This window comes from Carcharodon carcharias, chromosome 3 (assembly GCF_017639515.1).
Source record: "Carcharodon carcharias isolate sCarCar2 chromosome 3, sCarCar2.pri, whole genome shotgun sequence".
NCBI classification, from domain to species: Eukaryota; Metazoa; Chordata; class Chondrichthyes; order Lamniformes; family Lamnidae; genus Carcharodon; species Carcharodon carcharias.
In genome coordinates this window covers 182,510,959-182,538,091 of record NC_054469.1, presented here as the reverse complement: position 1 = coordinate 182,538,091, position 27,133 = coordinate 182,510,959, and the positions used below count along the sequence as shown (strand labels likewise).

General features: G+C 43.2%; 1 protein-coding gene across 11 annotated transcripts in view; it reads right to left on the bottom strand.

Annotated features, from left to right (window-relative positions):
• Nucleotides 1–27,133, bottom strand: part of atxn1a (ataxin 1a) — a 439,854-nt gene that overhangs the window by 25,454 nt on the left and 387,267 nt on the right. For all 11 annotated transcript variants that reach the window (XM_041183906.1, XM_041183900.1, XM_041183902.1 and 8 more), the window contains one exon: nt 10,832–12,798. In XM_041183906.1, coding sequence (XP_041039840.1) covers nt 10,832–12,643 — 1,812 coding nt within the window. In that variant the 5' untranslated portion in view covers nt 12,644–12,798. The remainder of the gene's footprint in view (nt 1–10,831; nt 12,799–27,133) is intronic.

Genomic DNA, 27,133 nt, shown 5'->3' with positions numbered 1-27,133 from the left:
GAGAAAGCTCTCCACTGATACTCATACCTAGCACAAAGGAGGATGGTTGTGCTTTTTGGAGGCTAATCATCTCAGCCCTAGGACTTTGCTGCAGTGTTCCACAGGGCAGTGTCCTAGGCCTAACCATCTTCAGCTGCTTCATCAATGACCTTCTGTTGAACATTAGATTAGAAGTGAGCATGTTCGCTGATGACAACGCAACGTTCAATACTACTCACAACTCCTCAGATACTGAAGCAGTCCATGTCCACGTGCAGCCAGACCCTGACAACATTCAGGCTTGGGTTGATGTGTGGCAAGTAATATTTCACACCACTAAAGTGCCAGGCAATGACCATTCTCCAATAAGAGAGAATCTAACCAAATCTCCTTGTTATACAATGGTATTACCATCACTGAATCCTGCACCAAGATTTTGGGGGTTACCACTGATCAGAAATTCAACGGGAACAGCAATACAAATAATGTGGCTACGAGAGCAGGAGGGGGGTTGGGAATTCTGCAGCAAGTAACTCATCCCCTGATTCCCCAGAGCCTGAACACCACAAGGCACAAGTCAGGAGTTTGATGGAATGCTCTCCATTTGCCTGGATGAATGCAGTTCCAGCAGCAGTCAAGAAGCTCAACACAATTCAGGACAAAGCAGCTGACTTGATCAGTGCTCACCAACCACCACCTTAAATATTCACTCCTTCCAGCATGGGTGGACAGTGTCAGCACTGTGTACAATCTACAAAACACACTGCAGCAACTCACCAAGGTTCCTCTGACAGCACCTTCCAAACCTGCAACATCTACCACCCAGAAGGTTCAGGGCAGCAGACCCATGTGGACACCACTGCCTGCAAATTCCCCTCCAAGCCACACACCATCCTGATTTGAAACTATATTATCATTCCTTAACTGTTGTTGGGTTGAAAATCCTGAAACTCCCCCTTAACAGCACTGTGGTGTAACTACATCAGATTGACCACAGCAATTCAAGAAAACAGCTCACCATCACGTTTTCAAGGACAATTAGGGATGGACAATAAATGCTGGCCTAACCAGTGATGCCCACATCCCGTGAAAAAAAAGCCTCCCCTGTATTAAGGTAGACAGGAAGGAACATTTCTCCTTGGTGGAGAGATCAATAACCAGAGGGCATAGATTTAAGGTAAGGGGCAGGAAGTTTAGAGGGGATGTGAGGAAGAACTTTTTTTCACCCAGAGGGTGGTGGGAATGTAGAACTCAATGCCTGAAAGGGTGGTAGAGGCAGAAACTCTCATGACATTTAAGAAATATTTGGATGTGCACTTGTGATGCCATGGCATACAAAGCTATGGGCCTAGTGCTGGAAAATGGGATTAGAATAGTTAGGCACTTGTTTGACCGACGCAGACTCGATGGGCCGAAAGGCCTTTTTCTGTGCTGTAGACCTCTATGACTCTATTCCTTTCATGATAATCCTAAATCTAAGCTTCCTAGTTAGCAATCACCAGGCACTAGGAACACTCATTCACTAATTACCCTCATAAAACACAAATATTTGGAAAATTTTCAACAAATTCCACTTAGATAGCTCTATTCAAGTGAAACTTTTCAAGACTTCCTTCATAACTATATCCTTTAATTTCCTGCGACATTCTACTGACTCCTCATAGTGCCCTTTCCACAGCTAATATCCTTTCTATAAGGGGATGCTCAGAACTGCACACAGTACTCTGACTGTGTATTAAAGCATATAATTATAGCAATGGAAAAAATGTTTCACAAGTTACCTATGGTTTAGGTGAGGTGTTATTACATTCTCATTAAATGAATTACTGTCTTACCAATAACTAATCACTTGAATATTAATCAAAGGAAATGAATCCAAAAAAGAGATTTTCAGTTAAGACAAGGAGAGCGTGGATGGGACAGCGAAGAGCTGCAGGAAATTTGACCCATTACGCAAGTTCTAAAATAAACAATGGAGAATCAGAGATGGAGAAGCACGAGCTCTGATGTTTCAACCTCATTAGTTGTTTTCATTTCAGCCAAATAAAAGCTGGAAAGGAATTATTTGGTGACTAGATCTCTGCAGCTCTGGGCTATGTTTAAAAAAGTTAGTATTTCAAATGGAGGTGAGGATTCCCTCCATGAGGAAATAGGGAATTTTAATTGGTCCCAGGTCCCCCCAAGTGGTGGTGGGGGGAATTCACAAAAAGAGGAAAAAAATAATTGAACACAAAAGCAAAACAAAGGTTAATATCCCTTCAGTCCTGAGGCAGGGATAACTAACATAGATGTTGCCTGACCTTATGCATTATGTTTAACTAAAATATGACAGGCACAATGATGGCATCAAAAACATTATTACATAGAGCTGAGGTAACACGTGACAATGGCCCAGGTTCTGAAGCTGTTCTGCAAGCATTCAGGAGGATGCATGTTTACAAAATTCACACATTGGGTGTCCATGAGAGCTGAATGCCAGATAATGGGATTACCCCAATGGAGTTGTAGAACTTGAACATACAACCGAAGCAAAATGAAAAACAAGTAAAAACAAATATAACACATACAGTTAACATCAGTTAACAGCCCCCATATCTATAACGTAGGACTGATTGCTTATCAGGAATTCTTACTGAATTTTTTTTAGAAAATAAGTTTCTGTTATACGATTTCTTGCTTCTATTGGATTATTTTAAAATTTTCATATCAACACCTAGAAATCAGTGCAATTTTGTCAAAAATACCATAAAGTCAAATGTGTTCCACGAATGCAATGGGTGTATGAGAGAGAAATAGTGCTTTATTATTTTGTAGCCATGAAAGCAAAATATTAAATTGTAGACTATTCAGTTAAAAAGCAATGTTTTTAAAATTTACCTTGAAGGTGAAAATGAGGAAATATAATTTGCTTTTGTAACAAAATCTTTTTGTAGAGAACAATTCTACTGATTTCTGTATCTCACTGAATCATGGGTTTTACTTCAAGCTGGAAGAATTAACACAAGGTTCATATACATGGCCTGCAACATCAAAGTATTAGTAACAAACAGCTTCCTGAAGATTTGCTCGAAGGGAATGCTATGAAAAGTAGTCGCGTAAACGTTACCTTGGATTACTGACTTACACCATTAAGAACTCAATGGCAGGTAGGAGTGAAGCACGGATACTCCATACTGTCTAGAAACGGGGCATGAAAACTTCAGCGATTGCAAGAATATGACAAGACATACATGAAAGCATTGAGCAAATAGTCATGGGCTGCTAAAGCAAGTGGATCCAGTTTGCAGTTTTGTGTTAACTAGTGCAACATTGGACCTGAATTTGTCTGAACAATATACATTGATATTGATGCGCAAACCCATCAGCAACCTGTAGCAAAGAAACAATACCCAGCGAACATAGCAACACAATAGGAGGAGGAGTTGGCCTTACAGTCCCTCAAGCCTGCTGTGCCATTCAATAAAATCATGGATGATCTGACCTTGGCCTGAACTCCTTTCTGGCTTGTTATACAAACATGCATCTTGCAGTTCACGAATCTGAATATGTTCAAGGTTGAACTCCCTAGGGTAGAGAATGTCAAAGTTTCATGGCCTTCTAAGAGAAGTTCCTCCTCACCTCAAATTTAAATGGGCAACCCCTTATTCTGAAACTACGTTCTCTAGTTCCACACTCCCTCCCCCAACCGAAAGGAAACATCTTCAGCATCTACCCTTTCAAGGCTCCCTCAGAATCATAGAAATGTTTCAATGAGATCCATTTGGCTTCCTAATTATTTGCTGTACCTGCATGCTAATTTTTGTGTTTCATGGACAAGGACATCCAGATCCCTCTGTACCGCAGTATAGTAATCTCGTTCCATTTAAATAATATTTTGCTCCTGTATTCTTCCCAACCAAAGTGGATAACCTCACATTTCCCCACATTATCCTCCATCTGCCAAATCTTTGCATTCTCACTTAACCTATCTATATCCCTTTTCAGACTCCTTACAACTTAATTTCCGACCTATCTTTCTATCAGCAGCAAACTTGGCTACAATGCTGTCGGTCCTTTCCTCCAAGTCATGAATATAGGTTGTAAATATTTGAGGCATCAGCACTGATCCACTAGCTACACTCTGTCAACCTGGCAATGACCCTTTATCCCAACACTGTTTTTGGTTAGTTAGTCCAACCATGAGTTCTCATCTTGCATAGTAACCTTTTATGTGGCACCTTATTGAATGCCAACCAGGAAAGAGGCATTACTGGATCTGGTTCTGGGGAATGAAGTGGGTCAAGTGGATCAAGTGTCAGTAGGGGAACATTTAGGGGATAGTGATCATAGTATCATAAAATTTAGATTAGCTATATAAAATGACAAATAGCAACCCAGTGTAAGAATAATAAATTGGGGGAAGGACAACTTCAATGGGGCGAGAACAGGTCTGGCCCAGATAAACTGGAATCAAATATTGGCTGTAAGGGAACAATGGGCTGCCTTTAAAGAGGAGATAGTTTGTATAGAGTCAAAGTACATTCCCCATGAAGGGGAAAGGTAGGGGAAACAAATCCAGAGTTCCCTGCATTTGGAAGTGGCAGAGGAGTTGAATAAACACTTTGCTTCAGCCTTCATTGTAGAAGACACTAATAGCATTCCAATACTAAATAATCTAGGGGCAAAAGAGGGGGAGGAAATAGATACAATAATCATGAGAGAAAAATTACTAGGGAAACTAATGGGGCTAAAGTCCGATAAGTCCCCTGAACCTGATGGGTTACATCCTAGGATATAAAGGAATTAGCAACAGAGATAGTGCGTGCACAGGTAGTAAATTCCCAAGAATCCTTAGATTCTGGAAAAGTCCCAGAGGATTGGAAAACTGCCAATGTAACACCCTTATTCAAAAAGGGAGGGAGACGAAAAACAGGTAACTATAGGCCAGTTCACTTAACATCTGTCATTGGGAAAATGTTGGAGTCTATTATAAATAGCAGAGCATTTAGAATTACATAATCTAATCAATCAGAGTCAGCATGGCTTCATAAAGGGGAAATCATGCCTGACAAATTTATTAGAAGTCATTGAGGAGGTAACTAGCAGGATAGATAAAGGGGAACCAGTAGATGTAATATATTTAGATTTCCAAAAAACATTCGATAAGGTACCAGGCACAAGGCTACTTAATAAGATAAGAGCCCATGGTGTTGGGGTAGTATATTAGCATGGACAGAGGATTAGCTAACTAATAGAAGACAGAGTTGGGATAAGGGGGGCATTTTCAGCATGGCAGCCTCTAACTAGTGGAGTGTCACAGGGATCAGTTGCTGGGGCCTCAATTATTTACAATATATATTAATGACTTAGATGAGGGAAGTGAATGTACTATCGCCAAGTTTGCAGAAGATACAAAAATAGGTGGGAAGGTAAATGGCAAGGATGACAAAAAGGAGTCTACAGAGGGATATAGACCGGTTAAATGAGGTTAAATGGGCAAAAAAGTGGCAGATGGAATATAATATGGGAAAATATAAGGTTATGCACTTTGGCACGAAGAATAGAGGAACTGAATATTATTTAAATGGAGAAAGACAGCAAAAGGCTTCAGCACAGGGGGATTTGAGTGTCCTTGTGCATGAATCCCAAAAAACTAGCATAAAAATTCAACAGGTAATAGGGAAGACAAATGGAATGTTGGCCTTTATTTCAAAGGGAATGGAGTATAAAAACAGGGAAGTCTTGCTAAAAATATACAAGGCACTATTTAGACCACGCCTAGGATGCTGTCAACCGTTTTGGTCCCCTTATCTAAGGAAAGACATACTGGCATTGGGGGCAGTCCAGAGAAGGTTCACTAAGTCAATTCTGGGTATGGAGGGATTTTCTTATGAGAAGAGGTTGAGTAGGTTGGGTCTGTACTCATTGGAGTTTAGAAGAATGAGAGGTGACCTTGTTGAAACATACAAGATTCTTAGGGGGCTTGACAGGGTAGATGCTGAGGTTGTTTCCCCTTGTGGGAGAGTCTAGGACCAGAGGGCATAATCTCAGTGTGAGGGGGAGCCCATTTAAAACAGAGATGAGGATGAATTTCTTCACTCAGAGGATAGTTAATCTGTGCAATTTTTTTACCGCAGAGGGCTGTAGAAGCTGGGTCGTTAAGTATATTCAAGGTGGAGATAGACAGAGTTTTAATCAGTAAGGGAATCAAGGGTTCTGCGGAAAAGGCAGGAAAGTGGAGTTGAGCATTATCAGATCAGCCATGATCTCATTGAATGATGGAGCAGACTCGATGTGCCAAATGGTCTACTTCTGCTCCTACGTCTTATGGATGACAAAAGGGATAGAGAGTAAGATGAATCAGATAAAGGATGAATATGAGTCATGTCGATAATACAATTCAGAAACAGGTTCAATATGGAAGGTTCAGAGGGGAAGTGAAGAACAAATAAGAGAAGCAAAGAGCTTGTATGAAAAGAGGCTGGCAGCAAATATAGAGGGGAATCCAAAAGTAATTAATAGCACTATAAATAGTAAAAGAAGTGGGATCGATTATGGATTTAAAAGGGGATTTATGCAACGGAAGCATAGCTGAGGTAATAATTGACTACTTTGAATCTGTCATTACCAAGGAAGATGCTGCTGCTCAAGTCATCATGAAAGAGGAAGAGGTTGGGATACTTGATGGACTAAAAATTGATAAGGAAGTGGTATTGGATAGGCTGGCTGTACTTAAAGTCGATCAGTCACCAGGATCGGATGAGATGCATCCGAGGATATTGAGGGAAGGAAGAGTGGAAATTGTGGAGGCACTGGCCATCATTGTCCAATCCTCCTTAGATACAAGGTTGGTGCCGGAGGGTTGGAGAATGGCAAGTGTTACATCCTTGTTCAAAAGAAGTGTGTAAAGATAATCCAAGCAAATACAAGGCAGTCAGTTTAACCTCAGTGGTGGGGAAGCTTTTAGAAATTATAATTCAGAACAAAATCAACAGTGACATGACTTGGGAAAATGCTGATTAATTAAGGAAAGTGAGCACAGATTTATTAAGGGCAAATTGCGTTTAACTAACTTGCCTGGAGTTTTTTGATGAGGTAAAAGAGAGGGTAATGCTGTCCATCTGGTGTACATGGACTTCTAATATACACTTAAAGATATGTTACATAACAGGCTTGTGAGCAAAGTTAGAGCTCATGGAATAAATGAGACAGTAGCAGCCTGGATGAAGGTTTATAGTGGAGTTCCTAAGGAACGGTGTTAGGACTACTGTTTTTCTTGACATGTATTAATGAATGAGACCTTGTTGTGCAAGGCACAATTTCAAACTTTGCGGATGATAGGAAACCTGGAAATATTGTGAACTGTGAGGAGAATAATGTTAAAGTTCAATACAGGTTAGTGAAATGGGTGCACAGATGGCAGATGAAATTTAATGCAGAGAAGTGTGAAGTGATTCATTTTTGTAGGAAGAATGGGGAAAAGCAATATAAAATGGAGGCAATTCTCAAGAGCAGAGGGACCTGGGGGTATACATATATAAATCACTGAAGGTGACAGGGAAGATTGAGAGAGCAGTTAATAAAACTTAAGGGATCATGGGCTTTATAAATAGAGGCGTAAGGAGGTTATGATAAAACACGTATGTATAAAACTGGAGCAGTATGTGCAGTTCTAAGCACCATACTTTGGGAAGGCTGTGAAGGCATTAGAAAGGGTGCAGAATACAGAAACATAGAAAATAGGAGCAGGAGGAGGCCATTCGGCCCTTTGAGCCAGCTCTGCCATTCGTTATGATCATGGCTGATCATCCAACTCAATAGCCTGCTCCCGCTTTCTCCCCATATCCTTTGACCCCTTTCGCCCCAAGAGCTATATCTAACTCCTTCTTGAAAACATACAATGTTTTGGCCTCAACTATTTTCTGTGGTAGCGAATTCCACAGGCTCACCACTCTCTGGATGAAGAAATTCCTCCTTATCTCAGTCCTAAATGGTCTACCCCATATCCTCAAACTGTGACCCCTGACTCTGGACCCCCCCTCCCACTATCGGGAACATCCTTCCTGCATCTACCCTGTCTAGGCCTGTTAGAATTTTATAGGTTTCTATGAGATCCCCCCACCCTCATTCTTCTGAACTGCAGCGAATATAATCCTAAACGTCTCAATCTCTCCTCATATGTCAGTCCCGCCATCGCAGGAATAGATTCACAGGAATAGTTCCATGGATGGGAACTTCATCGACAGATTGGAGAAGATGAGGCTGTCCACCTTGGAGAAAAGAAGGTTAAGAAGAGATTTGATAGAAGGTTTCAAAATCTTGAGGGTTTAGGGGAAAGCAGAGGGGAAGAAGCTGTTCCCATTGGTGGAAGGAGGTACACTTTGTTCCATTGTTTATCAAGGTTCCAGGTGCCTTACTTCTCTCTATATACCCTATCTGTTCCCCTTAATATCTTGAAAACTTTGATCAAATTCACCCTTAACCCTCTAAACTCCAGGGAATACAACCCTAGCTCACGTAATCCATCCTCGTAATTTAACCATTGAAGTCCAGGTACCATGCAAGTAAATCCTTGTAGAACAATTTGGTTCTCATTGGGTAATTGAGAGTGGATTCACAAGAGGAAGCACACAAATCCATCTCTGACAAGGAGTTTGGGGCATGATCCTAATTGGTATAAGACACAAACAGCAGGAAGCGGAAAAGTATGTTTTATGTGCTTCAAACAGATGTGGCAATGAACAGCAAAACCAGTTGTCCACCATAATGCTCAAGTCTGTGGAGATGAGTGCCATATCAGGGTCATGGCCAGGATGAGAGAGTGTAATAAATTTTGGGGCCTCAAAAGTGAAAGTGAGCATGTGATTACTGTGCTAAGTTGCACAGCTAAGAACTACTGATGTCTGGAAGTTAGTGCACCTCAGCATATCAACAGTATCTACTGCAAAGGAATCGGTGTACCAAAACTTCTACTATACTTATGATAGTATCAGCCTACCAAAAAGCCCAAACTACTGACCAAATTCGAGCGCTTCACTTCACACCATCCCGCTATCCCCAAAATAAGGAGCAGCACTTATTTGTTCACAGATATTTAGCATTTTCAACTAAATAAGGTGAATGGCCTTCCAGATCTGAAACCACCTCATGATCCCCCCAACCTGCAACCATCTTATGATCTCCCCAATCCGCAACAGCCGTGCGACCACCACCTCCCCACCTCACCCCACCCCCAGATCCACAAATATTTTTAACCTTCCTGAACTGCAACTGCCCTGTAATCTCACATGAATTAAACTGGATTTAATATTTTAGCCATAGCACTACCTTTATGTGACTTCTAGTTCATCAATCCCCACAATCTACAATCCCCACCTCCTTGAGTGTGACTGTAGCCTTGCATAAGCGGCTATTTGGAGCCATAGCTGAAAGCTGTGCAGAAAAGAAAAAACTGAGAGCCATCCAAGGGATGTGGCACACCTAACGTTGAACAATCAAAATCCTTGATTTGGTTCCAGGATCCACTGTTCAGTCTGCAGAGGCTAATTCAGAGCAAAACAGGTTTCTGTCATCACTGCAAAAATATATCCTAGCTTTTTTCTTCGATATTGAAGATTAATGATAACGAGTTTACACATTATTGAAAACCTTATAAAAGTTTTATTTTAAGCCAAGCTTACATTACTTCATGTCTAAAATAAGTTGCCAGAATTGCATTTCCACTTATTAATCACCAGAGCTTAAGTGTTTAACAGTTTCAGAATCTCATAATAATGATGCTGACTAACCGTATTTACTTTCAAATGTATTTACCATTTTGCTCTTTAGCATCCATCACTGGTCACATAAAGGCTCAGCAAATTGCTAGTGAAACTGTATATGAGTCAAAGAAGCACAACCCTCAACACCTACAGATGGAGTACTTCTGTGTCAGCTCATTTTAATGGCATCAGTGGATGTATTCGCCACACTTAGGGATCATCAGTTTTTATTGATAACTTAAAAGGCTGGGCATGTTTTTTTCCCCCCAAAGAGAGAGAAAAGTAGTAGGCAAAACTGAGCTCCAAAAAATCCAGGTAAATTGAGAGAAAAATCAGTGGAAAAATAATTTTGAACATTTCAAAAATTTGAAAGAAAAGCAATTAGCTCAGTTAAGCTAAATGGCAACCTGTAAATATTTACACAGCACACAGACACTACCTTCACAGGGCTCACCATCAGATGCCCATTTAAGCCTTAGATAATTTTCTTTAAACTAAATAGTGAAATAGAAGAACCTATATTTATTGTTTTGGCCACATATCTACCACTGATAATGAGATAACAGAATTGTTGCAAATTATGCCAATGGGAAATATTTGTGATCTTATTTTAAGTAAGCAGCGCCATGGTATGTAATCTGTGCCAGCCTTTGACTGATAATCTGAGTCTCCATGTGACCACTAGTATGGTAACTGCATCAACGAACTGCTGCCTCTGCTCTGAACCCAACTAAGAATGAAAGGCTTGACATTTGCATGAAAGCGGTGCCTAATAATCTAAGTCCCCTTAAAAAAATTAAAACCACACAATCTTTCCTGCTGAAAATCAAGTTCCAAGATGTGCAGTCATCACATCAGTGACGCCCATAAGGCAACTATAGCACACAATGCGTGCAGTGACATCACATGCACCTCTAGGCTTGATTTTTGGCAAGAAACCAATGGGAAATTACAGGGTTTTCTCAAATTTGGATGGCAATTGGTTTTACTGATTCACTACCCAAAAACATAGTTCCTTAAATCTATCAGTGGAAAATTGACACAATCCTGCTATTCAATCCTACTCTTTGTAAAGAAACATAAAATGCTCCAGTTGACCTGGTGTCTCATACCTGTGTTCTGTGTTCTCCAACTGCAAACTGCAGGAGAGCAAAGCTGGAGGTGTGACTGCCTTCAACGCGCTCCACAGTACTAGAGTCAATCTTCAGGTCACTGCTGATTTCAGCGCTCTGTATGAAGTCCTCTGTTTTTAAGTCTTCAACTCTCTTAAGCTCTCCATTAGCTAGCTGTATGATTGATCCTTTCATGAAGTAGGGAGGCAGTTGATTAGAAGCTGCAACAGGAGGGTTCACTGACTGCACCACTGGCAGGTGTACTTGGGCCTGTACAACAGTCGTCTGGTAAGTTGGCTGAGTAACAAGCGATTCAGCATGATAGTTTTCACTCTTGGGACTGGCTGTGCTGACAAATGGATGAGGCACTGCAGCAAACTGAGAAGATGTTGTAACTATTGTAGATGTTGCCCCTGATGCTTCAACCGCTGTACTGCATACAGGAATGAGGAGGGGCTGGGTGCCTGGGATTACTAGGTGTTGTTGTAGGTTCCCATGGTAACCAAGTGCTTGCTGCTGGCTGCTTATGTAACCAATAAGTGGCTGTTGAGAGCCAGGGTACACAGCACTAGCAGGTAGTCCTATAGAGAGGTGCTCAGTGGGATTATGGGTAGTTTGGATGACAGAATGTGGAGAAAACGCAGCCTTCCCATGATTTAAGTTAGTCTTATCATATAGTGCCAAAGGAGAGCTGTCCCTGTCTATGGCCTGTTGGACCTCCAGATCTGTTGTAGGTGTGTGACTGTTGGGTATAATCATTACTGAGGCTCTAGTGCCTAACGTTTCTTGTGCATTATAGTCAGCAGGACTTGGGTGAACAACCCCATGGGTCCCATGCCTTATTTCATAGTGCCGAGAAACTGGTTTGTTTGCTGCTTTTTCCATGTTCATTTCTGTGCTGGGTGAGATGGCGTATCTCCTGCTTTTTTCAATTTCACCATTTGATACTTCCCTTCTTGGAACTAAATGTGGTCTGATGTCTTCAACCTTCCTCATGGATTCCCTTGGTGCAACATGGTATCCAGTATCTGCATATTGGAGAACCACCTGTGATGGGGTACTGACTGCAAGGGTATGCGGTATCAGGGATGGGTGAGTGTGTAAATGCAGGGGAACTGTTGTAGGGGAGAGGGGCCTGGTCACATTTGGAGACGAACTTGAAATTTGCACATACTGATTTTGCACCGTGGGTAGAGGCGACCCGGTTATCATTCTGTGCGGCCTGACCACCTGCTGCTCAACTTTATGCTGGGATGGGCTACCCATACTGGCAAAGATTGTAGGGTAGGGTTCTAGATGGGAATACTGAGATGGAGTGGCAGAAGCATTAGAGGCTGTTGGGGAGATTAATGGGGAAGGGACGAATGCAGCAGGGCCACTGTATGGTCCGCTGTAAGGTGGCCCAACAAACTGAAAAGCAGCAGGCTGCAGGGGGGCATACTCTACTGGCGACGCAGAAGGTCCTGGTTGAGCTAATGCTGAAGATGAATAAACAGCACGAAGATGTGTTACCCCTGGAGCTGGTCTAACATTCCCAGGCGATGAATAGTCCACTGCAGTCGCAAGTGGTTTATACAGCGGTAAGCCAGTTTCCACTGGGGTTTCTCCTGCTACTTTGACATGTCCATACCTCATGCCCACACTGCTTTGGCTGCTAGCTACATTGGCGAGCCATGCCAAGTTTTCACTGCGACTGCTCTCACTCACAGTAGCTGCTACAACCGCCTTCTCTGCCAAGGGCAGGGTGCTAACAGGAAACTCCCGCTTTTTGGGTGGTAAACATTCATTGCTGCGTTCCTGGTTCGATTTCATTTTTAAAAAGACTTGTTTAGTGTCTGTTAGGCTTTGATTCTAGTTTGATAACCTGGATGTCGCATTTGCTTTCTGGCAGTTCGTCCCAAAATGATCCAAGAACTGCATGAGGCGTCATTTCCTCCAGCCAGAATTCTTCACAACTGCTCCGGAATCTGAAATGCAAAGATAGGTTAAAAACCTCTTGTTTAGCAAATAAGACAACTTTAACTTTATAACAAATATATAAATTAAAAATAAATGTATCACGAATTGTACGAATATCATGACTAGACTTTCACCCTAATGGCACTTCCAAAAGAAAATTTCAAGACATCTAAGATAAAACAGTTTCTTTATCTATCACCTCCCTCTCCCTTCCTCCACTTACCCTTCTTCTCCCAGAAATGCTAAAGGCAATTTTAAAAGCAGGTGAATACAACAGACCTGCAGTTAAAGTGTCACACCTCGTTATATTTAATCCTTGAGGGAAAGATATTCTTTACTACTTCTTCATGAAAACAAAAGCAGTCCATTTGAATTTTATGTGCTTTGATAATACAGACTTAATTCCGTACGATTGTTTAAAACCAGTTACAACCAGCCTAAAATGAAGACTGAGCATGCAATCAACATTCTGGTGCTTTAAATTTCAACATCATTTTCCTTTCCAAATCACAACTTGGAAATGGTTGTGCCGTTATGAAGCAGTACTTGTGTAAGCAAATTGCGAGTCCTATAAAAAAAATCAATATTTTCAGCTTATCTCTAATGAATTTAAATGCAGAGTTTCAGTACTCAGGAAGATCATTCACAGTATTTTCAAAAATTCTCACTAATTCACATTTGCTCACCACTAACCAGTAATGTGAGGAAGTTATACACTACACCAATGCAAATTTAAGAAAATAATTTTAACAGACAATAGATGGTTTTAACTGATGTTGTACAACACAGGCTGGTACTTAGGATATTTTCTTCAGCTAAATTTAGCTCTTTAGCTGCACCCAGTGATAGTATAAAAATAAATGCAGGCTGTAAATATCTGTTAGGAGTATTTATAAAAAGCCCAGTCTAAGCAGATGTTAAATTTATCTTTTCAAAGAATAGAGATGCTTTGCTTGCTGGATATTCTCATCAACATGGAATGTTTTACACTCATTTACAAGGTCTACCTTTTATAAGCATGAACTAGATTTATAAAAGGTGTAGAATAATTGTGAGTGTGGTTTAGACTATACAGAGAGGAACTAAAAGCCCTCTAAAGGTCAAGTTACACTAAAATGTGCATAAACAAAAATTTAAATTAAAACTATGACAAATGACGAATCTGCTGCAGCTTGAAAATACTGTTAAATCCAATGCATTCCAGTTTGGCATGACGTTGAATTAAGGTGGCTGCAGGATAGCAGCATAAACGTGTTTTTGATTTTAAAGAGTTAAACCCGAAAGATTTCAACCTGAATGATCATGGTAAACCACTGAAAATGGCAGCACTGGCCTACAGCATTTTAGGAATGACGCATGCACCCATGTCCCTGTTTGATGCAGGGGGAACTTCATCTTTGTGTACCAACGAGCAGCATCAGGGTACACAATCATTTTCCAACATTCATGCTGCCTACTCACGTGCCTTGGAAAAAGCAGGCCCACATGTTTTTTCAAGTCATTATCTTTGTTTCAATTGCATTATTGATGGCCAGTGACATAATGTCAGAAGGTGGCCCCTTCAGTACCCTGCATTGCACACTGAAGGCCAGAAGGAGTTCCATGGCGCAGAAGGTGCTGAGAATAGAGCTGATGATGCCCCAAGTCCTCCTTTTACCATGAAACATTGCAAAGTCAGTTTAGGTATTTAATAGTTAAACAGTTTTATTTACTCATTTCAAAATTATTTTGGTGATTAAATCCAAGTTCTGATTATAAAGATTTGGTTTCATTAACGACCTTAAAATGCATAGATTTGCCCACAGCTGATTTAATCCTTTTAAAAACCTGAATTGGGGAGGTTTAAAGATAACCTGAAAGAATACAGGAATCTGTAGAAATTAAACACTTGGCACATAATGCACAGAGTGAAGAAAGGAGTTAAACTGGTGAAACAAAAATTTACCTATGCTTCTCATCATAATGGTGATGGGAAAATATACTGCAGCAAACATATCCCAGGCCAAGTCTGCACTCTGTTTTATCAGAGATGCACAATTACATGCTTATGGAATTCACCTCTACCCTGTTTACACTCACAGTGCCATGGGATATGCTAACTATTGCTGGTGAAACAATCCTGTTTATATTAACAAAAAAAGGGTAAAAAGATTAAAGGGGTAAATAAAAGCCAGCACCAGCCTGCTAGGCCCTCACTAATGTCCTGGCTCTTTCATTGCATCAGTTTAAAGGAGCCACTTTAGTATTTTAAAGGGAGCAGAAGGACAAGTCTTTTTAAGAACATAAGACATAGGAGCAGAAATTAGGCCATTCAGCCCATCGAGTCTGCTCCGCCATTCAATCATGGCTGATAAGTTTCTCAATCCCATTCTCCCACCTTCTCCCCGTAACCTTTGATCCCCTTACCAATCAAGAACCCATCTATCTTGGTTTGAAATACACCCAATGACCTGGCCTCTATAGCCTTCTGCGGCAATGAATTCCATAGATTCACCACTCTCTGGCTAAAGAAGTTTCTCCTCATCTCTGTTCTAAAAGGTCTTCCCTTTACTCTGAGGCTGTGCCCTCGGGTCCTAGTCCCTCAAACGTTCCTCATATGTTAAGCCTTTCATTCCTGGGATCACTCTCGTGAACCTCCTCTGGACCCTCTCCAGGGCCAGCACATCCTTCCTGAGATACGGGGCCCAAAATTGCTCACAATATGCTAAGTGTGGTCTGACCAGAGCCTTATAAAGCCTCAGCAGCACACCTCTGCTTTTATATTCTAGTCCTCTCGAAATAAATGCCAACATTGCATTTGCCTTCCTAACTACCGACTCAACCTATGTTGTAGGAACACCCACAGTGCTGTTAGGAGGGGAACCTGCAGGTGGTGGTGTTGCCATACATCTGCTGCCCTTGTCCTTCTAGGTGGTAGTGGTCATGGGTTTGGAAGTGCTGTCGAAGGAGCCTTGGTGAGTTGTTGCAGTGCATCTTGTAGATGGTGAACACTGCTGCCACTGTGTGTCAGTGGTCAGGGGAGTGAAAGTTTGTGGTGGATGGGGTGCCAAGCAAGCAGGCTGCTTTGTCAAATTTCTTGAGTGTTGTTGGAACTGCACTCATCCAGGCAAGTGGAGAGTATTTTGTCACACTCCTGATTTGTGCCTTGTAGAAGGTGGACAGGCTTTGAGGAGTCAGGATGTGAGTTACTCTCCGCAGAATTCCCAGCCTTTAACATGCTCTTGCAGCCACAGCATTTATATGACTGGCCCAGTACAATTTCTGGTCAATGGCAACCCCCCCAGAATGTTGATGGTGGGGGATTCAGCAATGGTAATGCTGTTGAATGCCATGGGAAGATGATGAGATTCTCTCTTGCTGGAGATGGTCACTGCCTGGCACTTGTGTGGCACGAGTGTAACTTGTTACTTATCAGCACAAGCCTGAATGTTGTCCAGGTCTTGCCACATATGGACATGTACTGCTTCAGTATCTGAGGAGTAGCGAATGGAACTGAACATTGTGCAATCATCAGCTCCCACTTCTGACCTTATAATGGAGGGAAATTCATTGACGAAACAGCTGAAGGTGGTTGGGCCAAGAACACTACCCTGAGGAATTCCTGTCCTTGGACTGAGATGATCAACTTCCAACAACCACTACCATTTTCCTTACTGCTCGGTACGAATCGAACCAGTGGAGGGTTTTCCCCCAGTCCCATTGATTTCAGTTTTGCTTGCGTTCCTTGATGCCACACTCAGTCAAATACTTCCCTGATGTCGAGGGGAGTCACTCACACCTCACCTCTGGAGTTCAGCTCTTCCGTCCATGTCTGGGCCAAGGCTGTAATGAGATCAGAAGCTAAGTGACCCTGGCAGAATCCAAACTGAGTGTCAGTGAGCAAATAAGGCAAAGGGGGCAGTTTTCAATCAGTCAACCTTGCTAGATAGCTGTGTTCTCTTGGTCATCGTATTACAGGAAAGTTATTGGAAGGAACCCATAGGTCTGTATTAGAGGCCAATTCTTAAACTTACAAGTCTCTTTGAGGAAAGATCATTATCCTTGAATCTTTACTCTCTGGAAGTGTGAGGGGAACTTGATAAGAGGTATGCAAGATTTTCAGCGGAATGGGAAAATTAAATGCTGTTAAGTTCTTTTGTTACTAATGGGTTTCAGGAGTACAGAGTGGCAAAAGAAAGTATGGAATTTAAGTAACATTTCTTTCAGTAAGAGACCACAGTAAAAAACTTTATGGGAGGTTTGGAAGAGTAGGTTAGATGGATCAATCGTCTTCCCCTCCTCAAACGCTACTATTTCACTGTGATATTTTTATTTTGTAATGTGTAAAGTGCATTGTCATAATTAAGAGCTGAGTCATTCTTTTGCTTAGGAATTCTACTTCTTTGTCAGAATGAGAAAGGAGTATGAAACTTTGAAGTACACAGCTGTTTTGCGTTGCACCATGCTATTACCAATTAATGAGGTCCTTGTAAATGACAAAGACTTGCATTTTTCTATATGCTTTCACAGGATGTGGGCGTTGTTGGCTAGGCCAGTAGTTGCTCCCTATCTGCCCTTGGGAAGGTGGTGGTGAGCCGCCTTCTTGAACTTCTGCAGTCCATGTGGTGTAGGAACACCCACAGTGCTGCTGAGAAGGGAGTTCCAGGATTTTGACCCAGCGACAGCGAAGAAACAACAATATCAAGGTCAAGATTGTGTGGGGCATGGAGGGGAACTTGCAGCTTCCTTTATGTCTCCTGCCCTTGTCCTCTTGGGTGGTAGGGGCTGTAGGTTTTGAAGGTTACAAAGGAGTCTTGGTGAGTGGCTGCAGTGCAGCTTGTACATGGTACACACTGCTGCTAATGCACATCAGTGGTGAAGGGAAAGAATGTTTAAATTGGTGAATGGTGTGCCGTTTAAGCAGGCTGCTTTGTCCTGGATGGTGTTGAGCTTCGGCTGTTGTTGGAGCTGCACTTATCCAGGCAAGTGGAATGTTTCCATCACGCTCCTGTGCCATCACATTCCACACGTGCCTTGTAGGTGGAGGACAAGCTTTGGAGTTAGTGGGTGGGTTACTCACCTCAGAATTCCCAATCTTTGATCTGCTCTTGTAGCTGCATTATTTGGATGACTGGTCCAATTCAGTTTCTGGTCAATGGTAACCTTCGGGGTGTTGATAGTGGGGGATTCAGCAGCTGGAATGCCACTGACTGTCAAGGGGAGGTGGTTCTGATGGAGATGGTCATTGCCTGGCACTTGTGTGGCATGAATGTGCCACTTATCAGCCCAAGCCTGAATGTTGTGCAGGTCTTGCTGCATATTGGCACAGGCTGGTTCAATATCTGAGGAGTTGTGAATAATACTGAACTTTGGGCAATTATGTAATCATCAGCAAACATCTCCTCTTCTAGCCTTATGAGGGGAGGAAGCTCATTGATGAAACAGCTGAAGATGGTTGGCTCGAGGACACTACCCTGTGGAAATCCTGCAACAATGTCCTGAGACTGAGGTAATTTGATTCCAAAACTACAACCATCTTCCTTTGTGCTAGATATGGCTCCAGCCAGTGGAGAGTTTTCCCCCAGGTTCCTACTGACTTCAATTTTGCTTGGGCTCCTTGATGCTACATTTGGGCAAATGCTGCATTGATGTCATCAGCAGTTACTCACACCTCCTCTCAAGTTCAGCTCTTGCCCATGTTTGGACCAAGGCTATAATAAGGTTCAGAGTCAAGTGGCCCTGTTTGAGTCCAGACTGAGCATCAGTGAGTAGGTTACTTATAAAGTGTTTTTCACGATCACTGGATGTCTCAAAGCGTTTATAGCCAACGAAGTACTTTTTGAAGTGTAGGTACTGTTGTAATATAGGAAAATATGACATACAATGTGCACACAGCAAACTCCAACAAACAGTAACGTGATAATGACCAAATAATTTGTTTTTTCTGATGTTGATTGAGGAAAAGTACTGGTCAGTACACTGGGGATAACTCCCCTGCTCTTCTTTGAAATATGGTGCCATGGGATCTTGCGCATCCACCCAAGCAGGCAGATGGGGCCTGGGTTTCTCACCCAAAGATGGCACACCTCCAATAGTGTCATTCTCCCTCAGTACTGCACTGAAGTGTCAGCCTTGACTTTTGTACTCAAGCCATGGAATATAGTCTAATGGCCAATACATCAACTTTTGGTATCAGTTCAAATTTTCCTTCTTTCCACTAATGATAGAGCAAACAACAGCTGTTTTTAATATTTCACTTAGTGAAGTGCAAGAGCTCCAGGCTTCTAACCTGACAGTGCACTTGCTAGATCACTAAAGCAAGACCTGGTTTAACAGCAATAAAGGCCTAACACCCCTCCAATTGGAATATAAAATCATCTGGATCTCGAGAGTAAATGAAAAGTGCAAAACTAAAACTCTGCATGTTAACCAAATCCACAATGTCAGAGTTAGAATCACAGAATGATGCAGCACAGAATGGGGCCATTTGGCCTAGCATGTAGCAGCTCTTGAAAAGAGAAATCCAATTCATCCCATTCCCCTCTTCTTTTCCCATAGCCCTGCAAACTGTCCCACCAGCCCCCCTCCTGCCCCCCCAAACAAGTATTCACCCAATTCTCTTTTGAAAGTTATTACTGAAGCTGTTTCTTCTATCACTCTCAGACAGTGCATTCCAGATGATGATAATGCGCTGAATAAATTGTTCTTCTTCTTGTCACCTTTGGTTGTTTTCCTAATTACCATAAAACTGTGTTTTCTTACAACTGACTCTTCTGCTGCTGGAAATAGTTTCTCTTAATTTACTCCATTGAAACCTTTCAAGATTTTGAACACCTTTATCAAATCTCACTTAACCTTTTCTGCTCTGTGGAGAACAACCCAATTTTTCTAGTATCTCAACATAACAGAATTCTTTCATCCTGAGTACCATTCAAATAAATTTCGTCCATACATCATCCAAGGGTTTGACATCCTTCCTTAAGTGTGGTGCCCAGAACTGAACGCAATACTCCACCCGAGGTCTAACCAGGGTTTTATAAAGATTTAGCATAACTTCCTTGCTTTTGTATTCAATAAACACTCCCGAGCTCTCTCCACTCTGCATCCCCCTTTAAAATTGTATCTAGTTTATATTGCCTCTTCCTGATCTTCCTACCAAAATGAATCACTTCACGCTTCTGTGTGTTAAATTTCATCTGCCCTGTGTCTGCCCATTTCACCAGTCTATGTGCTCCTGAAGTCTGTTAATATCCTCCTCCTTGTTTACCACATTTCTGAACTTTGTATAATCTGGAAACTTTGAAATGATGCCCTGCAAACACAAGTCAAGGTCATTAGCATGCATCAAAAAGAACAATGGCTCTAACAATGAGCCCTGGGGCTACTTAAAAACAAATCTGAAAAACGAGTGTTCACCACTGAAGTTCCACAAAAGTAGGATGTGAAAGAACACGTTTACTTGAACACAGGCTTTAGAGTCCTACCCAAAATGACAATCTCTCTCTTCCTTTTCAAGAAGAGGTCATCCTGAGTCCTTTGACTCGCCTGCTGTATCTTTTCAGCATTTCCTGCTTTTATGACTAAGATTTCGCAATGTGATCGATGATAGCCATTTGGACACAAAGTGAATATGTTCTGAAGAAAATTTTGATGCCAAAAGAGGAACTTTAAATCTTACTGGTTGAAACCAAGAAATTTTACAGAAATTATTTTTGCAGGCCCTTTGAGGGGCATTTCTCTCCTGGTATCATAAACTGAATTACATCAAACTTTAAGGAACAAACAAAATCACAAACATACTTACAACCAAGTATGTTTTTTTATATATTTTGTTTTGAGGTAACAAGGAGGTTAATGAGGGTAGTGTGTTTCATGTAGTCCACATGAATTTTAGGAAGACTTTTGGCAAGGTCCCACATGGAAGTCAGGTCAGTAAAGTAAGAGCCATAGGACCAAAGGGAAAGTGGGCAAACTTCTCAGTACTACGGGTGCCTTGTGTTAATGAATTGGACTTAAATGTAGGGGGCATGATTAAGAAATTTACAGATGATACAAAAATTGGTCATGTGAAGGAGAAAGCTGCAAACTGCAAGAAGATATCAATGGACTGGTAAGGTGGGCAGAAAACTGACAAAATGAATTCAATCCAGCGATGTCTCAGGTAAGGTATCTAGAGAGGGCATACAAGACAAGGGGATACACAATAAACGATAAGGTGGCTGAGAAGTATAAAGAAATAAAGGCACTGTAGAGTACATGCTCTCAAATTCTTCAAGGTTAAGGCTGCACATGCGATACTTGTATTAGCCGAGGCATAGAGTATAAGATCAGGGAGATTGTGCTATAACTGTATAAAACACTAGTTAGGCCACAGTTAGGGTACAGAATACAGTTCTGGTCAACACATTATAGGAAGGATGTAATCACATTAGAGTACAGATACACATGAGAATGTTGCCAGGAACGGAGAATTTTAGTTATAAGGAAAGGTTAGATACTGGAACATAGGAAGCTGAAAGAAGATTTAACTGCTGTTTGTAGCTACTCTTACAAGGAGATCTGCTGTCATGGTATTTTACGCTGGTCTGACTTGCGCCATCCTCACACATCCACTATAGTTTATCTGCAACCACTGTGACATCTGTCATCCAACAACTCCTAAGTCAATCCCCCTTTCTGTTGCCCTCCAGAAGAGATCTCTGTAGCTATTCAGCTCTGATCAAATGGCCGAAATACTGACATTTTCTTTTCTGGATGTCACTCTGTAAAGAGCTCTTAACTCTCTTGCTATTTCAAGTACCTCTTCATTTGTCTTATGATCTGTATATGGAATCTTTAGCATAGACTTTAGCGTCCACATTTCAAAGGCCTCTATTTGCTTCCACAGGTCTTTAATTATTGTCCAGATATAATTCACATGTATAAAATTATGAAGGGCTTAAATAAAGTGGATAGAAAGGGCCTATTTCCATCAGCAAAAGGGCATAGGGATTAGAGGGAATTGAGGAGAATTTATTTCACTTCAGAAGGTGTTAGGGTTTGGAACTCATTGTCAGATAGGGCTGTAGAGGCAGAAACCCTCATCACATTTTAAAAACTTGGCAATGCATCAGAAGGGCTGTAACCTACAGGTCTAGTGATCAAGAGCTGTAAAGTGGGATTATGTTAAAGAGTTCTTCATTGGCTAGCACAGACATGATGGACCAAATGGCCTCCCTTTTGCTGTAAGTACAAATACATTTATTATAAGATTTTGTTTCAATCCCAATGAATTAAGTAGTACTGATAATAAAGACTTCTGCTCAATCCCTAGAGACTGTAACGTGCATACTGTGCTACAGGTGGCCACTGGTTTATTATTTCAGTTATGACCAAACTTGTACTCGGAACAAATACTGAACCCCCATTGCAAACCCTATGTCAACTGAAAAACATGTGCCTGAATTTTACCCTTGGCGGTTGTGCGCAATCGGTGGGCCCGGGAATGGTTGGCTGGCCAATTAAGGCCTGCCCAGCATGAAATGCGTCTTTACAATGGTCGAGAAGGGGTGGGCAGGGGCCTGTCGGATGCTGGTTCCAATGGCAACCCGGCAGGCAGTTTAAAAACAGCAGAGGCCGCCCCTTGAAGGTTGCCAGGGAAGAATCATATTCTGCATTCCAGAGACTGAAGCTATGGCCTCAACAGTAGCTGGAGACGCCAGATGGGAGGGCTGGTTGGGTGGGAACTCAGCACCCCCCCCACCCCCCAAGTGCCTCGCAGTGCTCTTGGAGGAGTAGCTGCTAGGAGGGAAACCCTTGTTCCTAGAGATGGCAGAAGGAGGCTACTGCATCAGACAAAAGAAATTTGGGAAGAGGTGGCAGCCTGGGTCAGAAGCCATGACGTTGTATGGTGTACATGGGTGCAGTGTCGCAAAAGGTTCAATGGCTTGCTGCGCTCGGCAAGGACGAGTGCCATGTTGGCATGGATCAGTGTGGAGGAGTGTTAAGGGTTGGCCATCCCCCCCATGATGCTCAGGGGTGTTAGACTCTGAGTGCCAACTGTCAATGACGCTGGAGCTGACCAAGGGGGTGAGCCCTGGCTGCTTGGATTGAGTGCCTTGCGGCTCGAGGGCCGTGACTCTGTGCCCTGCGAGGTGTTCCTCAGGTGGGGTTGGCCAGCTGCAATGGCGCTGCAGGTAGAGAGTGGACTAATCAATGCCCTTCTGTTCTTTCAGGAGAAGACAAGCCATAACCATATTGAGAGGTCAAGGATAGGTGGATTGCACACGACCAAGGGTAAAATTCAGGCACGTTTTTCAGTTGACACAGGGTTTGCATTGGGGGTTTAGTATTTGTTCCTAGTACAAGTTTAGTCATAACTGGAATAATAAAACAGTGGCCATCTGTAGTACAGTATGCACGTTAAAGTCTCTAGGGATTGAGCAGAAGTCTTTATCATTACTACTTAATTCATTGGGATTGAAACAAAACTCCCCAAACTTCCTAATATTGAACAAATTTGAGCAGGATACCTTGGAGGTGGAGAGCCGCCACGCATCTCGTCAGCTGGTCGTAGAGAGGCTGGGGTACCAGGCAAAGGTAAGAGTGCAATGCACAGAGGTTTGTGTTTCGGATAGTGCAAAAATTCTTGTGAAGTCTCTTAATTGATGGGAGCCTCAAAACTGGAGTTCCCATTGATACAGAAAGACGATGGCAGCACGATGGAGATCTCCATTGTCTCATCAGGGTGCCTGGCATGCACAGTGACAATGTGAAGACTTAAACTAATGTCATGTTGTTGTTCTCCCTTAGATTCGCCAGCAAGCACTTGTTCACAGGACCCCAAAGAGCCACCTGGTGACAAAGGACTGCTGGGCTTCAGCTGCACTTGCGTCACACCAGCTCTCTGAGCCAGGCACCAGCACAGATACCAGCACCTCGGTGGGCATTAGAACTTCGGCTAGAATGTTGGGCAGTGAGGGCACTTCACACTCGCTGGAGGTACTGGCAGAGGCAGGGCGCGCTCAGGCCGCCGGCAATCGGAGGACTGCTGGAGACCAGGACGACACTGAGCCAAAGACAGATGACGAGCCTCTGGAGTCATCTATGCAGATGCTGGTTGTCCAGCGGGATGTGCGGGAGGATTTGGCAGAGATCCATGAAGGTTTGTGTACCATGGTCTCTGTTGAGAAGGAGTCCATGCGAAGCGTAAGCACTGCGTTGACCCTCATGGCCAAGCGCACTGCCTCCTCCACTGAGAGAGTGGCAACTCTCATGGAGAGGCAGCTTCAGGGACAGAATCAGGAGTTCTTGGGGTTGCACCCAGACCTGCAAGCCCTCACACAGGCAATGAACTCAGGTGGTTAGTGCCAGTGTGGGAGATGGATGAGACACCCAGTATCCCAGCTAGGTGCCCGTCCATCAATAGTGTACAGGGAGGTCCAGAGCGACCTCACATTGGTGCAGGAGCTGCTTGTCATCTCTGCAGGCTCCTCTCAGGGTGCTCTGAATGACAGCAGCAGCTGCTCTGCCCATGACCGTGGCATCTGATGAGGTCGTGTTGATTGGGGAAAAGCCAGCCATGGCACTGGCCACTCCCTCCCAGGCGGGGCCAGCATAGGCTCCATTGGCCAGAGGATGACCATCAAGGCCAACAAGAAAGCAGAGTCAACAGGCTGCGTCCAATATCACTGCCAATGAGGGGGAAATGCCAAGACGCAGCACTCATAGACTCAGATGTCTACAGCACAGGAGGCCGCCATTTGGCTCATCCTGTCCACGTCAGTCAAAGATCTGACTGCACTATATCCCATTTTCTAGCGCTTGGCCCAGAGCCCTGGAGGCTACAGCAATGCAAGTGAATTTCCAAATACTTCTTAAATATAAACTCGTAAACGTAAGTTTAAGGCACCATGGGTACAAGAGAGACTGTTCACAGGTGATCTTCTGTTCTGTAATATTTTGTTTATATGTTTACTGGTGTGGAAACGAACACCAGAGATGGTAATGTTGATTTGTTTTGAGTGTGACAATTATATAAATTTTGCTTTTGTTGTAAAGGCCTGAGTATGCTCCATTTTATTTTGGTGCAGGTTATGCCAGTATGTAATGCTGGACATGGGTGGCTCCAAACTATATTCAACAGGCACTGAGTGGGCTTTGGGTTCAAATGAAAGTGTCATTTCAGACATCCTGGTTGGAGGCAACATCTCTGGCATGAGGTAGGAGATCTTTGGCAGCCTAGCTGAAGGTGTGATGGATTAAGACATCCCTGGTGTCCTTGCCTCCCTGAAGGATACAGAGATCTGCCTCCACACCCTCATTGCTCTCCTCACCGTGCTCCTCTTCTGACTTACTACTGGGTTCATCCTCTGTGGCCTGTGGAGCTGCCTCAACATCCTCTTCCTCCAGTAAGTCCCCCCTTGCCAGTGCCAATTTGTAGAGAGTGCAGCATGCAACCATGATCAGTGACACCCACTCTGGGGGGTATTGTAGTGCTCCCCTTGAACGGTCCAGACATCGGAAGCACATCTTCAGAAGACCTATTGCCCTATCACCGACATTGTGGAGGAATGACTCCTATTATAACACCGCCCTACTTCTGTTCTTGGGTGGCAGGAAGGCGTCATAAGCCACCTTTTCAACCTTGTCACCCAGTAGCTATCCATCCAGTCGGACTGGAGCACTGAAGAGCCTTGGCACCTGGGGGGTGTCTGAGGATATAAGCATCATGGGAGCTGCCAGGGTACAGTGCACAGACTTGCAGAAACTGCATCTTGTGGTCACACACTATCTGGACTTTCATCGAGTGGAAGCCCTTCCTGTTGACGAAGGCACCCACCTAACCCGCTGGCGCCTTGATGAGTTGATTGCACCCTGGATGCGGGGGAACCCAGCAATCACCGCAAAGCCTCTGGCTTGCTCTGCCTGGCTGGCCTCGTCCGTACGGAAATTAATAAATGTCATTACCCACCTGAACAGAGCTTCTGTCACCAGCTTGATGCAAGTGTGGACAGCTGATTGGGACACTCCACAAAGATCCCCCACTGACACCTGGAAAGAGTTGGAGGCATAGAAGTTGAGGGCCACTGGCATGGGGTTTTCACCCACACAGTTGGAGGTGACCTCAGGCCCAATCTTCTGACAAATGGAGGTCACAGTCTACCCGGAGAGGCGGAACCTCCTTCTGCATTGCACCTCAGACATATTGAGGTAGCTGCGTTACCACCTGTAAGCCCTGGTAGCAGGATAGTGGCGTCTTCTGCAGCCCCTTCCATCTTGGGCTACCTGCTGTCCCTGCGGCCCTTGTGCCTGCACTTCTCCTCCCACAAGTCGCTCCCTTGGAAGCTGCACTGGGACACCTGGCCTCCTCTCCCTCCTGCCCCTCTCTTCCTCCTCAGAGGAGGAGCCTCCAGCGCAGACCACAATCTCCATTACCAGGGTTACAGAAAGCTGCCTGATACATGGAAAGATCCATACGGTCAAAATCCTCTAGGGGCCTTGGGGACACCAATGAGTCCTGAAATGAAGCTTGGAAATGCTAAGAATGAAGCTAAGAACTGAGATTAAGCTATCAAGTTCCAATGAGCAAACAGCAGCAAACTGTCTCCTAAACTCCTCACTGCTCACAATGGCAATGCTGCTGACCTTTTTTATCCTGCCGTTGGATGAGGATTTGCAAAAAGTGAGCTGCTTGTTTTGCCTGTGCAACAAGCATGAAATCAGATAAAATCTGAATCAATTGGGTTTTTAATGACCTTAAATGGTCTTTTAATTAATGGCAGGGGCAGCTCTGACACCAGCGCATTCTCACTGACCTGAAGATTCTGCGTATGCGGGACAAGGTATAAAATTCTGCCCAAGGAGAAATCCAGAATCTCAATTAAAAGAAAATAGAAACCTGAATGATAAAAACTGCTTGGCGGAGTATGCAATGGGAATTGGTAGGTCATTCAACTGTTACCACGTGAACGCCTCAGTGTGCTGTATATATAGATTTCTCAAAAACATTTGGCTGCTGGAGGAGTGCCACTGGCTGTAACACAATCTCGGAGGGTTCTGGTGACTACATAAACAGCCAAAGCTTTGCTTGCATGATACAGGATGTCATTAAGAAGCCCCCCTCGCATCAACTCTTGTTGTAATGCACTCCAAACCAGCTGCTGTGCTATACATAGAATGTTACATATTGTGAGGATACATTAATCACTGCATGGTCATGAGACTGATGGGCATTCACTAACCTATAGCAGTAGAACTCATGACTCATTCACCATCACTGGAATTCTATCGTGTGACTGACACCACAGATAAATCAGAGTGGAATTTCATTATTGTGAACTATTGTAAACTTCACATACACAAACAGGTCCATGGGAACTGTAA